Here is a 15,482-nt window from a genome sequence, read left to right on the forward strand (position 1 = left end):
GGGCTGGGGGCGGAGCGCCGGGCGGCAGCGGCTCTGGCTCGGGCTCCGGCTGGGGCTGGGGCTTGGGCTCCAGCTCGGGCCCTGCACCTGTGACTCGGTGGCGCTGCTCCTCTGCTGCCCCATGGCCCCGTCCCGGCTGCAGCTTGGCCTCCGCGCCGCCTACTCCGGCTTCAGCTCGGTAGCCGGCTTCTCCATCTTCTTCGTCTGGACGGTGGTCTACCGACAACCGGGGACTGCGGCGATGGGGGGTCTCGCAGGTATCCCCCGGGGGACGCGGGGTGATCGGGGCGGGCTGCGCGCGGCGGCTGGGGTGGCGCTGCCCGGGGGCGGGAGCGTTGTTTACTCCAGAGAGACCGGAGACAGCGCAGGCCCGGGTTCCTGGGCAGTGCCCGGGCCTCTGGGACCTGGTGCCTTATGAACGTGGCGGGACCTAGGGTGCCCACAGCCCTCCTCTGTGACAGGTTCGCACAGCCCTGCGGCTCCAGGGCTGTTGTGTCCCCCGCATCCTGTGAATCTACCCTCCACCCCGTGGCCACTAGAGCGTCCTCAGCGCGCCCATCTCCTGGCCACCCTCGCTCCCGCAACACGCACACTGTTTGTGCGGGATTGCCGCATCTCTTATAATAAGTGGGGTTCGTGGGAAACCCATCAGCCAGCCCCCTTCCAGCCCCAGAGGCCCTCGGCCGAGACCAGGACTGTGCTGTGGACCCGGTGTCAAGTGGACGTTCCCTTTACACCTGTGTCCATCTGCTGTGGTCGGAACCAGTGGGAATCTGCTAATCCCTGAGGGACGAGGAGGTGGCGAAGGCCCAGCTGTGCTCTCTAATGTGTAATTTTGGTCACGCCGTTTAGCCTCTCTGTGTGAAGGCCAAATATATTATTTGCACTTATTATCATAATTTAATATTTTTTTTTGCTGGGCTAAATAAATCTCCCCTTATTTAATCTAATCCTTATAGTAATCCTCTGAAGTAACATTATTTGTGCCCATTTTACAGTTAGAAAAATCGATTGAGGCTTATGGTAAATAAATAATTTGTCCAGGGTTTCAACAGCCACAGGATGAGCCCCCAAGATGGCTCAGCCTTAGCCTGGCCGACCCGATTTCTATCCCTAGAACTCAGAAAGATTCAGGTTAGCATACTAAAGGCATTAAAAGCCCTACTGAGAAAATTAACCCAACAGTAAGACAGCCACATGAAGCAATATGTATGGCGAAATTATGTGTAAGGAAAACGTTTTAAGATACAACAGTCTTATTCCATGACTAAAATCCTTGGCCAAAGATCTAAAAATGGAATAACTCGAAAGAATTAATTTATGCTGGGCAGAGGTGGCGCACACCTTTAATCCCAGCACTCGGGAGGCAGAGGCAGACAGATTTCTGAGTTCAAGGGCAGCCTGGTTTACAGAGTGGGTTCCAGGACAGCCAGGGCTATACTGAGAAACCCTGTCTCGAAAAACCAAAACGAATTCACTCATTGCCTCCAAATGCACCAAGTGCTGTCCTGAGGGAGAGAGGGAACCAGAGGTGGGGTTTCTGCCTTATCAGAGGGCATGCACGACTCCTAAACCTAAGGCGTGCCAAGCAAGGGACCGGGGTCACCATGAAGGTTGCGTTTGATGCTGCTGGGAGTTCTCAAGCCCTGTATTGGGGGGGGGGAGGGGGGAGAGCACCTGTGGACTTCTGACCTGTCTGGAATAGAACCTTTCCAGAACCTTTCCCCTCCACTGCCCTCCTCCACATTTCCTATTGGCCCTGATGCTGCCCGGGTTGGAAGGCACTGCCTTGGCCCAGGGCTGGGTGCTGAGGCTTGAGATAAGCTCTCTGGATGCTGGAGGGAGGGAAGGCTTTGCTGGGATCAGCTGACTGGGTTCAGAGGGAGCCCTGTGAGGCATGGCAGTGCCTGCTGGCAGGAGGAGATGCCTCTGACTGAGACTCCCCTCTGGGTGTGCAGTGCTGAGTACTACTGTCCATTCTCAAGCTGTATCTGGCTCCTCATTACTAGGAGGGAATGATATACAAGGGAGGCTGAGGCAGGTGGATCTCTTGAGTTCCAGGACAGCCAGGGCTACACAGACAAACCCCATCTCATAACAATAAGGAGTGGAGGGAGGGTCCCAGCCCCCACTCCTGGCAGCCACAAGGCCTTCCTCTGACCCTGCTTGTTCGTTCCTTGATGCCCTTGCCTGACCTGAGGTAGGCTAGCCGTGAAGCTGCCTTCAGAGACAGGCACGTGGCCACAATTAGCTGGGACAGGGACACACAACTCCCAAGTTGTTTGGACAATGGCAACCCGAGGTGGTTGTGAGGAGCCAAAACTGCTTGGTGGAGGGGGCGGGCGGGCACTCGTTCCTGACCCGTCATGGGTTGGGACAATGGGGTCCACGGGCAGTCACTCTCCTTCCTCTTTTGGGGTGGAATGTCAGCAGGTTTTCTGACTTGCAAGCACTCCACTTCTGACTCAGCATTTTGCAGCCCAGAAATTGCTGAGTCACAGGGTCCATCCTAGTGGGTTTTGCCCGTGTTGGTCAACTGTGGCTGTCAGGCATGCTGGCTTCTGGAACAGGGTATGTATGTATGAGCATCTGGGGGTGGGGGTGGGGACCCACTCTTATCCTGGCAGGAATCTGGGAGGAAGTGACTTTGCAAAACAGCAGTGGCCTAAAAAAGTGTGGGTTCGCTGGAGAGGCCTCATCAGACCCCCCCACCCCCACCCCACCCTGGCTTTGCACGGGGAGTCCTAGGCAACATGTCTGCTCTGTGTCTAGAAACGTCACATCCAAACATCTCCATTCTTCACAACCTGAGCTTTGATGGAGAGACACTCCCAGCACCCCGGTCTCCTTTGTCCTCAGGGCAGAGCAACAGGCCTGGGGTGTGTTCTCAGACTCCTATACCAAAAGCCTGTATGTACTCTATAGGCTCCCTCGGTCGCCTCCCTGCCCCTCCTCCAGCCTAGCGTCTGGAAGTGCTTTCCCTGACCAGGCCTATGAACCTATGAGCCTAGGTAGGTCTAGCCTTGGACAAGGTGGAGGGAGCCAGGATGAGATTTAGCTTGCTCCTGCAGCCAGTTGGGGCTGGGGACTTGTCCTTACTGCTCCAAGTTGTATAGACCAGGCATCTCAGAGCCCTTGAGCCTCTCAGGAACAGAGAAAGGCAGGATATGGTTGCTTCCCACAAGAGTAGAGAAGGGGACCCGGGAGGGACATTTCCTCGTCGGGTGACCACTTGTGGAGGACCTATCTCTCCAAGGAGGGCCAGAATGGGAAGAGACCTCCAGCCGGAGCATGCTGCCCCGGAAGAGGTCTGGGCACAGGGCTGGAGGTGGGTGCAGGGCCACCTGAGCCACCCCTTCCTTCTCTTCCTGTGCTCAGCACTTCCAGGCATATGTGGAGGTGAGGGTTTGGGGGACCCCTGGGTCGGGCTGGTGGTCTGAGATGACTTCCTAGTTTAGCGTTTGCTTAGCCGCCGAGGAACTTCTCTGACCGCCTTTTCCCTCCTAAGCTGGAATCCAGAATCTTTAAGTGGAAAAGGAGCTTAGAACTCGGCTGTTGCGCCTCTTGTGTGAGGAGCGAGGACAAGTCACTGGAAGACACTGGACTGTCCCTGGAATGAAACGCTCAAAGACAAAGCCCACGACGTGCGGGGGGGGGGGGCGGGTGGAGCTTACGGGTAAAGCGAAGCCCCGTGCGCCTGCGCAGAGCCCTGGGTTCAATCCTCAGCACCCCTAAGGAGAGAAACCAACCAACTACCCGCAGGTGAAAACTTGAGGAGCGACAGGGAGACTTCTGTGGAGGTTGCTGGAATAAAATCCAGATCCTGGAAGGTAAAGCAGGGATTAGGGTTCTGGCTTCCTCCGGCCTGCTAGGGCTTCCTGCCAAGACAGATGGGGGCGTGTTTGTTCTTCTTCGCCCAGAGCTCCACGGTGATGGGAACCCATTCCACAGAGGAAGGTTGAGGTCCAGTTCGGGCTGAACTGAAAGGATGGTGATGGGGGGAGTGCTGGGCGAGCAGGTAGGGAAAGCAGTGTAGGTAGGTGGGTTGGTGGGCTCATGCCCACGCAGGAAGGGGCCCCAGATTCCCTGCTTATCCAGATGGCCTGGACCTCAGGGCTCGCTCTTTTTTACAATTGGCAGCTCCAAGGACAAAACAGTGCTTGACCCTAGGTTTCCTGGTTTCTATTATTCCCTGCTTTGTTTTTGCCCCGTTGCGACAATGAAGCTGGTCATTTTGCCACCCGCCGCCCCCCCCCCCCCGTGCCTCTTAACTTAAAAGAGGTTTAAAACATCTTTGGCGTGTCAGGAGCACAAACATTCAATCACCAATGTCTGTGCTCATTTCCCAGCCTAAGGAATAGGACGCTTGGTGGCCGTCAGAGGGTCCCTTTGCTTCCCTCTATCCCTCCTACGCGCTCCTTCGCAGCCAGATAGATGTCCGTCCCTCAGAGAGGTCACAGCGCTTCTGCTGGCTTCTGCTGTATGCGTCTGATGATTTGAAAAAGCTCCCCCACCCCCCGGATGCAGGAGCCTGCGGGGCCGGCCTGCAACCCACGGCTGTATTGAGAGCTTGCAGCTGGCCAGCTCTCTTTCCTCCTTCTTCTTTGCTTGGCTCCACGGCTCTGCCCCAAGGCCTTGCCAATGGAGTTGCCATTTGTTTGTTCTTTGAACTGCACCAGCAGGCACTGCCTGGCACGGAGGGTTGCATTGGGCTCTATTGTTATGGACTGAGAGCAGCTGGCATGCCAAGAGAGGTGCCCACGGGCCCAGAGGGCATGCCCAGAAGGGTCCTGTAGGTTAGGTTGCCCTTTGCCACACACTGGAAGAACGGTAGGAGGCCTCACCCACAGCAAGTAGGCCACTTGAGTGGTGGGTGGCCCTGGGTGCCTCATGACAGGTCTTCCCTTTTTTTACTTTTTTCAAGACTGGTGCAGAGTTGAGAAGAGCCCTGGTGCCCAAGAGCTCAGCTGTGGGCTCTAGGGCCTGGAGGGTGTGGTCCCTGGGACCAGGCAGAGGAAGAGTGTGGGAGAAGGCCTTCTTCACCACTTCTATGGCTTTAGATAGGCATCAGGAAGTCTATATGTAAAGTTCTCAGAGTGAAATTCCAAACAAATCCTGTTTAGGGGGAATTCTATCTATGGACACATGCATGTTAGAACTAAAACTGACACTCTTTTAAGCATTTAGAAGAAATATTTAACATAGTTTTGTTTGGTTGGTTTTGGAGACAGGGTTTCTCTGTGTAGCCCTGGCTATTCCAGAACTCACTCTGTAGACCAGGCTGGCCTCGAATCCAGAGATCCACCCTCCTCTGCTTCCCGAGTGCTAGGATTAAAGGTGTGTGCCACTGCCACCAGGCTAACAGTGTTTTCAAGATGGTGCACACCTTTAATCCCAGCAATCAGGAAGCAGAGGCAGGCGGATCTCTTGAGTTTGAGGCCAGCCTGGTCTACAGAGTGAGTTCCAGGACAGCCAGGGCTACACAGAGAAACCCTGTCTGGAAAAACAAAGCAAAGAAAGAAAGACTCTGTTTCTCTCAAAAGAAGTAGAAGAGGTGGGGGAAGGAGGAAGAGAAAGAAGGAGGTAACGAAGGAGAAATGACAGAGAACGCCCTGGCTTTGTTTTCCACGTCTCTTTAATGCCCTGCGATCCGGAAGGCAGCTAGAGTCTCATGCCCCCACGGTCAAGTGGTGACGTCACATCTCACAGAGAGCATGTCACAGTCATGAGAACCAGTCCTGGTGTCATCGTATGGGTAGATCTGGACTAGTGGACCTGATGCCACTGGGCTAGATGCCAGGTGACCTGGCAGGCAGGCAGGTGCCTGGGTCCTGCTGACTAAGTCTGTCCCCGCAGGTGTCCTGGCACTGTGGGTCTTGGTGACTCACGTGATGTACATGCAGGATTACTGGAGGACCTGGCTCAGAGGGCTGCGCGGCTTCTTCTTCGTGGGTGCTCTCTTCTCAGCAGTTTCCGTTTCCGCCTTCTGCACCTTCCTGACGTTGGCCATCACCCAGCATCAGAGTGAGGACCGTCCGGGGAAAGGAGGACGGGAAAGGGCCTGAGTGCTTTGCTTGACCCTTCCCCACTGCCGGGGATCCTTATTGTTGAAATGGGGAGAATGAGAGCCCCCCCATCTCCTCAGGGGTAGGAGGGTTCGAGTCTGGTATGAGTTACTGGGGTCCCTTCATCTCTGCCTAGCATCAGGAGGGCAGTGCCCCCTGGTGGTGGTGATAAGAACTATCAGAGGCTGTTCCCTGTATCCGTGATGTAGGTTGGAAGGATGTGTGCCACGGAAGCAGATGGTACAGACCTGCTGGCCAACTCGAACGACCTTTCACGACCCCAGCTTTGTAACCAAGCATGTAGTGTTGCTCTAAACCTGCCTCACATGCCCACCTCTATTGATTCATTGATAGCACTGATTCAGAGGTCAGAAGGCTGGAAGGATACGGAGTGGGAAGAATGGGCTCCTGGCTGTGGTGCTGTGGGCAGATCTCTCAAGTTACCGTCTGGCTCTCTTCCCTGCAGGTCTCAAAGACCCGAACAGCTACTACCTCTCCTGCGTCTGGAGCTTCATTTCCTTCAAGTGGGCCTTCCTACTCAGCCTCTACGCCCACCGATACCGGGCTGACTTTGCGGACATCAGCATCCTTAGTGATTTCTAACCCAGGGAATGAGGTCACCACAGCCTGGGGACCCTCGGGATCTGGACTCAGCTTCTGAGTCAGCAAGGGAGCTCCCCCCCCCCAACCCCTGGGGACTCCAGAACCATGGCAGAGTCTATGGGCCCGTTCAGTTTCCCAGGAATCTGTCTGGCCCCCTTTTTGGGGAGACATGGAGCTGTTAAAGGGGTACTGCCAACCTGCTCGTTAGCCCGGCTAGAGGGCAGCTTAGACCTTTCCAAATGGATCTATTTTCTGAGCACTCTGAGGGATCTCTGTAAGTAGGGCCATGACAATGAATTCAATGGGTAGGATTGGAACTACGGCTAGTGATGGGGGCTGGGACAGGCTTCCTTGCTACCCCAGATTTCATTGAAGCTTTGTGTGTGTGAGGCATCTAAGGTCTGGTCAAGCGAGGAATCTTTAGTACAGATCTCCATCCCATGTTCCCCACCCTGTTATCCTCAAGTGTCGGGTAGCTGAATTCATCGGTCCTTAGGGAAGCAACAATTGGCTCCTTCCCCGAGCAGCACAGTTGGACAGAACCCAGCACCCATCCCTCCTACCTTCCTATCCAGAGTTTGTTTCCCCTGAGGGTGCTAGCGCCAGCCAACCATTCCCGTGTGCCGCACACGCACACATGACCACATACACCAGAGCAGGACTCCTCGGATAAGGCTAGACTCGAGGATCACAGGAAACACACCCCTGCACTTAGAAGGGCTTTGGGATCGGGGGCAACCTGGTGGGGGCAAGTGGGAGCTCCCCGTCTGTACTGAGTCTCCATCCTTGCACCTCTCCTGCCCCTTGCTGCACAAGACCACCCTGACCATGAGGACCTCCTCCCTGCACCAGATCCCAACTCTGACCTTTCACCTTCTCTCTCTCCTGAAGGATCTCTTCTGAGTGGACATGGGCCTTAGGCCTTACCTAAGCGGAGACAGAGGGCAGGGGCTGCTACACGTATCCTTCCCTGGTGGGCTGCCACTTTGCACGTCCACTCTTCCACCTGGGCACTGCCCCCCAGCTCTGCCTTACCTGTGTTATGGGCACTTAAGCAGAAATATAGCAGCCATTTTAACCAGCCTCAGGGTGTTTCTTGGGGGTGTGGGTGGTTTTGAGAGGGGACAAGAGTGGGCAAGATGGGGGCTCTAGCTGTCTGATCATCTCCCTAAGTTTGGGGCTACTGGGCGGTGCCCCCATCTCTGGTCCCTTATGGGGAGACCCCTAGCTCAGATCTCCTTTGTTCTCCAAGTTCTGTCCCAGCCAGGGTTAGGATGCCCACAGACTCAGCATCCCTGCCCATTCCACCTCCTCACCCTAAGCCAAGGTGGATGGGAAAGGGAATCTTTCTCTACCCCAGCCAGACTGCTTGGGGCTCCAAGGTACCTGGTGGCCAGGATGTGCAGATTCAGAACCAGAAAGGCAGGAGCTAGCACCTCCCTCTCGCGCTGGGTACACTTGTCCTGGCTTGTGTTTGCCTCACCCTGTCCTTTACAGTGTTGCTCAAAACATCATGGGACTTCAGAGCAGGGAAGGATAAGGAGAAGTGTCTGCTTCTAGAGCCTTCTTCAGGTAGACGCCCCTACTGACACAGGAGGCAAAGGCTACTGACCTCCCGGCTAGGACTTAAGACCAGGTGTGTCTGCTTCATGACCTTTTGGGGTGTCTTAGCAAACCGAATCTGAGATCTTGTTCCCGAATCCCACACGGCCCAATGTGCAGGGCTCAGCCTGGGGCCATCGCCCTTTTCACCTGGGTTGGTGAGCATGTATTTGGAGTGGTTTCTTCCTGCATGCATTAGCCACGGAAGGACAAGGGACTAGAGGGTCTGAGTGGGGTCCAGACTTGTCCCTTTCCCCCCAGCCCATCACAGGTTGCTGGGTGCACACCCACCCCACTGACGATGTCCCACCAACATCCAGGAGGTGTTCTCCCAAGGACTTTAAATCAAATAAAACATATATTGTTCAGAAGTTGGTTTTTTTTTTTTTTTCATTTTTTTTCTTTTTTACAAAAACATGCATACATACACAAGGTATGGTGGGGTTGTGGGAAGACACACACACATACACATATACCCTCTTGCACACACGCACTCACATACACATACATACAAATACTCTTTCTTGGTCCCAGACCTAGACCTCAAAAGCCTCAAAGACTTCTGGGGTGGCCTCCCCTCCCCCACGTCTGTCTACTCTCCCACCTTGTTCCCCTCAGCCAAGCTAGTCCTTTGTGGGGGCAGCAGCCAGAGCTGAGAGGTGGGGGGTGGGGGACCCCAGAAACAGAAGGCTCATACTGGGGACAGTGACCAGGAGTCCCTGGGATTGTGTTGTGCTTTTGAAGGGAGATGAAGGTTTGGCACCGTTGGGTTAGGAGACACAGGACACAGCACCTGTCTGCTGCACCAGGGCACTGAGATGGCTCACATAGGGTGGCCTCTGGCGGGACAGTGACTGATGGGAGACTTACAAGTGACTACTGCTCACGGGGAGAGAGCAGCTCAGAATGGCTCTCAGAGCCCAGAGCTACCAGGAAGGCATGTGAGGAAGCAGACGAGAGGAAACTCCCCTGTACTCAGGAATAGGGGACCCTTGGCTCTTCCAGCTCCTAGCCCTTCAGAACCTGGGAAAGGCCACCCTGGCCAAGGCCAGGTTAAGAATAGTGGTTATGGATGGGCCCACGTGAGCCGGTCCCCCTCTGTGCAGTCCTGAGGGAGGGATGGAGACCACAGCTCGGGGCCTGGACACCGCAAGGCCTAACTTGTTCTGGAAGAGCCCAGCTGGGCCCTAGTGCCCAGCCTGCTTCCTCCCAGAGTCCTCCCTGGTCCCCATCCCAGATCCCATGGTCTTCTCAAGTTCCTTGGGATAGCCGTCAGGGTAGGCTGTGCTCTGGACCTGACTACCTGCCCAGAGGATCTCTGAAGACCCAGGACCCGGGCTGACATCAGAGACGAGGAGAGCCACATCTGAAGGGCGGTCTGTTCTGGAAACCCTAGAGGTTCATGGGCTCTTCCTCTTCCACCAGCTGCTCCGAGGGCCTGGGAACGGGACAAGGGTGGGATGTAGGAGGGCCACGGGTCTGTGGGCAGGCCTTGGTGGGGTTACTCTCATAGTCACACTTTAAAGGCCTGAGAGATTAGCTGCATGAGGGTCTGAGGTCCTCAAGATGGGAGAATCCAAGGAGACTCGAAGGCCCTGGGCTGGGGATCTGGCGTTACCTGTCTTCAGCCAGGATGCCCACAGAAAGGGATGCAAGTGCGGTCACAGCTTCCACTTCTGCATCAGCTCCCGGCACTCTGAGTAGCCAGGAGTCTGGACAGGAGGCCAAGCGCTGCATGCAGCCCCAGTATTTCCCTAGGACGAGAAGCTGGGTTAACTGGGGAAGACAAGCTGAACTATATCCTAGATATAGCTCAAGTAATACCACGGCTGGGGATTCGGGCCCAGAGCCCAAGAATAGTGGCCACATCATCAGCTTGGGGGCCAGCCTCCCCTCCTGCCCTCACCTCTCAGCAAAACACCCTCTCCCCACTCGCCCCTTCCCTACACCCCTGGGCAACAGAGCAGATTCAATATGGCTATGAGGCCAGCTCCACAGATAACTAAGCCCCTTTCGCATCCTCCTCAGCTAAAGTTCCACTCTCGAGGGTTGGAGAGATAGATGGGCAGTTACGCGAGTGCTGGTTGCTCTTCCAGGGGACCTGGGTTTGACTCTCAGCATCTACCACCATGTCAAACTTTGGTTCCAGAGATCTGACGCCCTCTTCTGGCTGATATGGGTATGGCACACACATGGTGTATAGACATATGTGCAGCCCAAATTCCCATATGCATAAAAAATAATTTAAGGGGCTGATGAGATGGCTCAGCGGGTAAGAGCGCTGACTGCTCTTCCGAAGGTCCTGAGTTCAAATCCCAGAAACCACATGGCAGCTCACAACCACCCATAATGAGATCTGACGCCGTCTTCTGGTGTGTCTGAAGTCAGCTACAGTGTACTTATGTATAATAATAAATAAATCTTTGAAAAAAATAATTTAAAAAAGATGGTATAGTAGCACACATGTTTAATCCCAGCACTCGGGAGGCTGAGGGAGCTGGATCACTGAGTTCAAGGTCATGGTCTACAGAGTGAGTTCCAGGACAGCCAGGGCTACAGAGAGAGACCCTGTCTCCAAAAATCCCAAACATACATAATAAAAGGCCACCCCATAGGCGTGTGGATCCCAAAAGCTCCAGGAGGGTCACTTGTCCCTACATCTTGGCTTATGTCAAGGTTTTCTCATATGCCGGTGCCTTAGCTTCCTAGAGCACAGGGTCCCCTCATGTGGTCTATCCCTAGGATCCAGGCCTGCTAGTAAATGCTTGCAATCCCAGCAGGCAGAGCTGAGGTAGGAGGATCACAAGCTGGAAGGCAGCCTGCACTACATAGTGAGACCCAGTATCAAGCAAAACCAAACAACTAAAGAGCTGGAGCCCAGCAGGAAATGCCTAGGGAGACCCCGGTTCAATCCCTGGGATTGAAGGTGGGGGGAGGGGTAGTAGGTAAGAAAACCAGGGCACACAGAAGGGGCAAGCATCCCCACAGCTGCTCAGCACAGCCACCTCTGGTCCGTGGGACACTCATCATCCTGCTGTTTTGACACAATGATAAACGTGCAGAACCCGGCCCAGCTCAGGACAGAACCTGGCCCATAGGAGGTTCCACAGTTGGCTCTATCTGTGGCTTTCTGTCAAGCCCTGAATATGAGGGCTTTGCCACTGTATCCCAGCAGAGACTCTAGGCCTGCACAGAATGTGTGTAACCCAGAACAGTGTTGAACTAGCTTCCACCTCGTTGAAGCTGAATCTTTAACACGTTTTCATAATGTGGGCTCTTAGAAGTAGTTATATTCTGAGAGCCAGGCAGGCCCACAGCTTTCCAGTCTCTGTGACCAGCACTGAAGAGGTTAACTAAGCCTTTTTTGGCAAACAAGGCCTGAGTGTTGCTGTCAGTCCCCTGACCCACGACTACAGCCAGAGATGGAGGGCCAGTCCTTATCATAGGAAACCCACTGTTTTGTCCAGTGGGAGGGCTAGGTTACCCAATCATGGGGGTGTGCCTACCATTACTCCTGAGGTGGTAGTACCTGGATACCCTGTTCAAGACTCTCAGTGTGCATCTGACCTGGCTGGCACTGGAATCTCTGAGACCCTTGTCCCCAGGACGGTGGACCCTTGAGGCTCTCCCAAGTTTGGACCCGGCCAAGTGCCCCCGGGGGAAAACTCACTGTGCACCCTGACCACAGCTTCCAGCGAGCGGATGGCACTGAGGTTGGGTTTCTGTTTCCAGCTCTCTTCTGAAAGGGGGTCCACCTACAGAAACATTCCATCAGGCACCCCGGACTCAGCTTGCACAAACAGGCATGATGAGCTGCTGTTGGCTCGCTCTGCTCTGTGATGCCAGAAGACGCTGCCCCTAGACCTGGGAAGGTTCCCACTGTGCCACCTACCAAACACTACCAAAAGAAGATGCTGCCATCCCTGCCCCTCCCCATGTTGTCCCACAACCGCGAGAGCCAGGCTCATCTGCACCGCTGGAATAGAGCTAGCTGGGGGCCAGGGGGCTCACCTTGTTGCCCAGAAGAGCAGCCACACAGGCCTCCGAGGCATCACAGATGGCCGTGAGGTCGTGTCCGCCCTCTAAGGCCAACACCACGGCGCCTCCTGCCAAGTTCATCAGCTGCTGCGTCATGTACCCAAAACCTGGATGGTTGAGGTGAGAGAGAGTAGCAGGTTGGAGGAAAGGCAGACCCGTTTCCCCACCTCTGCCATCTCCTCATTTGCATCTTCCTTAATAGATAGTGTCTTAAAGACTGGACCCTAGTGCAAAAACCCGTCCATATGCTCCATCCAGCCTAAGCTTTGAGAAGCCAAGGGTCTTATATGCAAGGTCCCACAGCTAGTGGGTGGCAGGGGTGAGACTTGGATCACAACATCGCTGCCAGCCCACGTCTCTCTCACTGGGCAACAACTACCTCTTTGTCTCCAGGCCCTGGGGCGTAGTGAACTGCACCGACAGATCCATTCTGAGAACGCCAACCCTCTAACTTCTTCCCTCCGAAGCTCAGGCTGGAAACCTGGCTTCTCTACCTGGGCGTCCTTCTGGCAGACCTCTGTCTCCAAGGGTCTGACCTATGAGCTCTGACCTGATCTAGAGAAGCAGTGTGAGGCTGTGCTAACCTTCAGGCCTAGTCCAGGCCTTCCACGTCGCCCTAGACCACGGCCACTGCCAAGTCCAGGCCTTCCACGTCGCCCTAGACCACGGTTACTGCCGAGTCCAGGCCTTCCACGTCGCCCTAGACCATGGCCACTGCCGCCTGCCCCTTTCATCTTGGCAGTGCATCCGTGTCCCCACACGGCCTGGCTCTTAACCCCCACAACTCCCCCCCCTCCACAGCTGAGGCCCCCCTTACATTTGGCAGAAACGTGGTAGCCACCCAGCGGGGCTGGGTGACCCTCCGCAGCATCAAACCCAGCGGACACCAGGACCAGGTCTGGAGCAAATTCTCGGGCAATGGGCATCACCACTATCCTGAAGTTGCAAGGAGAGGCGTCATCAACCCCAGCCCGACACACAGCACAGGCCAGCCCGAGGACACCAGCCCATAGGACACCAATGGGATCCGTGCTCTGACCTCCTTCACCCTGGCTGTGGCTCTGGTACCCCAGCCTTGAACTCAGCCATACCGAGAATTTAATGAGCAAGAGGCACAATGGAGGCAGGGATATCAAGGACGGGACAGAGAGGCGTGGGGGGTGTGCTTCATACAGCCAGCTACGTGCGGCTCACCCTGGTCACTCAGCCCTGGGGACTGAGACGCCCAGCACTTTGGAGGAAACTGAGCACACTCTATGTAGAACTGACCTTGCAACTTGCCTCCTGAGATCACACAAGGGTGACTAGACCCTCTGGTCCCGGGCCGCCAAACTCCATCCTCCCCCCCTCCCCCAATGCCTGCCCCTGTCCAATGCTGGTGTCCATTTAGGCACTTAAGCCCAGCACAGATACCAGGAAGTTCTACTCAGGGGCTCCTGCAGAGTTCATGTTCACGGAGAGAACCTCCAGAAAAGCACTTACAGATCTAATTCTAGGATTCCATTTTCCTAAACAGATGTGGGGGACCTGGAGTGAAGGAGACAGGGACTCCTTACAAGAGCCCAAAGCGCCTTCCAGGGCAGTTTGTAAAGTAAACCCATCCCTCCATGGGACAACAATTAAGGACGCCAAGTGCCTACTCTCCCCAGAGATCCATCTCCTCCAGGCAGTCCTCTTTGCCTTGATCTGTGCCAACATCCTCAAGGTGAAAGACTGACTTTCTCATTCTTATGGGCCCCTCCAAATACACACTTTGTTGTTGTTGTTGTTGTTGTTGGTGGTGGTGGTGGTGGTTTTTCATGACAGGGTTTGTGTGTGTCACCCCCAGCTACCTGGAAACCTACTTTATAGACCAGCTGGCCGATAACTCAGAGATCTGCTTGCCTATGCCTCCCTTGGATTAAAGGCATGTACCGCCATATTGGGCTGTGTCCTGTTTTTTGTTTGTTTGTTTTTTAATTAAATTGAAACTGGCCTACAATGTCTAGTGACCAATGGAACAGGCTGATAACCCAACCAACTCATCACTTCCAACCTAGGGCAGTGGGAATGGGAGGGGAGGTAGTCTTGACGGCCCACTTCCTTTGGACCCCAGAGGATTTACCTGAAAGCCGCCAGGTACTCAGGATCCCCCATGGGTGGATCCAAGCCCCCAGCCCAAGCCACGTTGACGTTGAAGCCCTCGCCGCTGCCAGTTCCCACCTGGAAAAGAGGATGCAAGGGAGACATGAGGACAACAGAGTCCCGAGCTCGCGCTCATCCAACCCCTTCACTTCCAGACAGGGGAGCTGAGGCTCAGAAAGGATAAGCCGCTTGCTCCGGACAGGGGCAGAGAGACAGGGGGAGAGTCGATGGACAGGAAGACGCAGGTCCAGCCCGCACTCACCTCATCCACGGCCCCACTGCCTGGGAAGAAGTTGCCATCATCGTGGCGATGAAGGGAAATGTAGAGCACACTGGGGTCCTGGTAGAAAGTCTGCTGTGTGCCGTTGCCATGGTGAACATCCTGTACGATTCAGCGGGCAGTGGATAAGGGGAAAGTCCAGAAGCAGAAAGATAAAGGACAGGACACAGTGGAAGGATTTCAAGGTTGGTAACCATGCTGAGCACTGCGATTCTAGACTGGTGAGGTCAGGGAACTACAGTTTCTAGGATCCCATGTCTTGAGTGGCCCCAAGTCATCTATTTGTCTTGATTCTTCCTGTCTTGTGACAGGGTCGCACTATGTAGGCCTGGGACTCATTATCTATGTGGACCAGAGTGGCTTGAGACCATGTGGACCAGAGTAGCCTGGGACTCACCATGTAGACCAGGCTGGCCTTGAGTTCACAGAGACCCATCTGCCTCTGACTCCCAAGTACTGGGATGGATTAAAGGCTCGTGCCCCCATACCTGGAAAAGACACTCTCTCTACATGTGTGTGTGTGTGTGTGTGTGTGTGTGTGATTATCTCTCTGTGCACACATTCTCCTGTCTTGCACAGTCATGAGACAGTATACCTGGTCAGTGGAAGCTTCAAGAGACCCAGACCCAGCCCTCGAGGAAGTCCTGGGTGCTGTCTGCCCTCAGCTCACAAGACCTCACATCGATTCAAATGTGGAAAACTCCCCCAGTGTCCTCAGGATCTACTTAGAAATGTCCCTTTCCCATCTGTCCAGGCAGATAGGACCCCAG

The 15,482-nt window shown here is 54.9% G+C and overlaps 2 protein-coding genes across 7 annotated transcripts in view; one reads left to right on the forward strand and one right to left on the reverse strand.

The window, feature by feature from the left end:
- The first annotated feature begins 11 nt into the window (after positions 1–11).
- Positions 12–8,641, forward strand: Slc48a1 (solute carrier family 48 member 1). The gene is made up of 3 exons (XM_021216830.1): positions 12–257; positions 5,857–6,024; positions 6,532–8,641. Exons 1-3 carry the CDS (start codon positions 122–124, stop codon positions 6,666–6,668), a joined length of 441 nt encoding a protein of 146 aa, XP_021072489.1. The 5' UTR covers positions 12–121; the 3' UTR covers positions 6,669–8,641.
- Hdac7 (histone deacetylase 7) overlaps positions 8,613–15,482 on the reverse strand; it is a 52,507-nt gene continuing 45,637 nt past the window's right edge. For 4 of the 6 annotated variants that reach the window (XM_021216820.1, XM_029548266.1, XM_021216819.2 and 1 more), the window contains exons 19-25: positions 14,695–14,814; positions 14,413–14,510; positions 13,126–13,244; positions 12,282–12,415; positions 11,941–12,025; positions 9,889–10,024; positions 8,613–9,708 (exon numbers count right to left, since the gene is read on the reverse strand). In XM_021216820.1, coding sequence (XP_021072479.1) covers positions 9,663–9,708; positions 9,889–10,024; positions 11,941–12,025; positions 12,282–12,415; positions 13,126–13,244; positions 14,413–14,510; positions 14,695–14,814 — 738 coding nt within the window. In that variant the 3' untranslated portion in view covers positions 8,613–9,662. The remainder of the gene's footprint in view (positions 9,709–9,888; positions 10,025–11,940; positions 12,026–12,281; positions 12,416–13,125; positions 13,245–14,412; positions 14,511–14,694; positions 14,815–15,482) is intronic. The other 2 variants (XM_021216823.1, XM_029548268.1) reach the window with 2 other exon arrangements.

Source organism: Mus pahari, chromosome 17 (assembly GCF_900095145.1).
Source record: "Mus pahari chromosome 17, PAHARI_EIJ_v1.1, whole genome shotgun sequence".
Classification (NCBI taxonomy): Eukaryota; Metazoa; Chordata; class Mammalia; order Rodentia; family Muridae; genus Mus; species Mus pahari.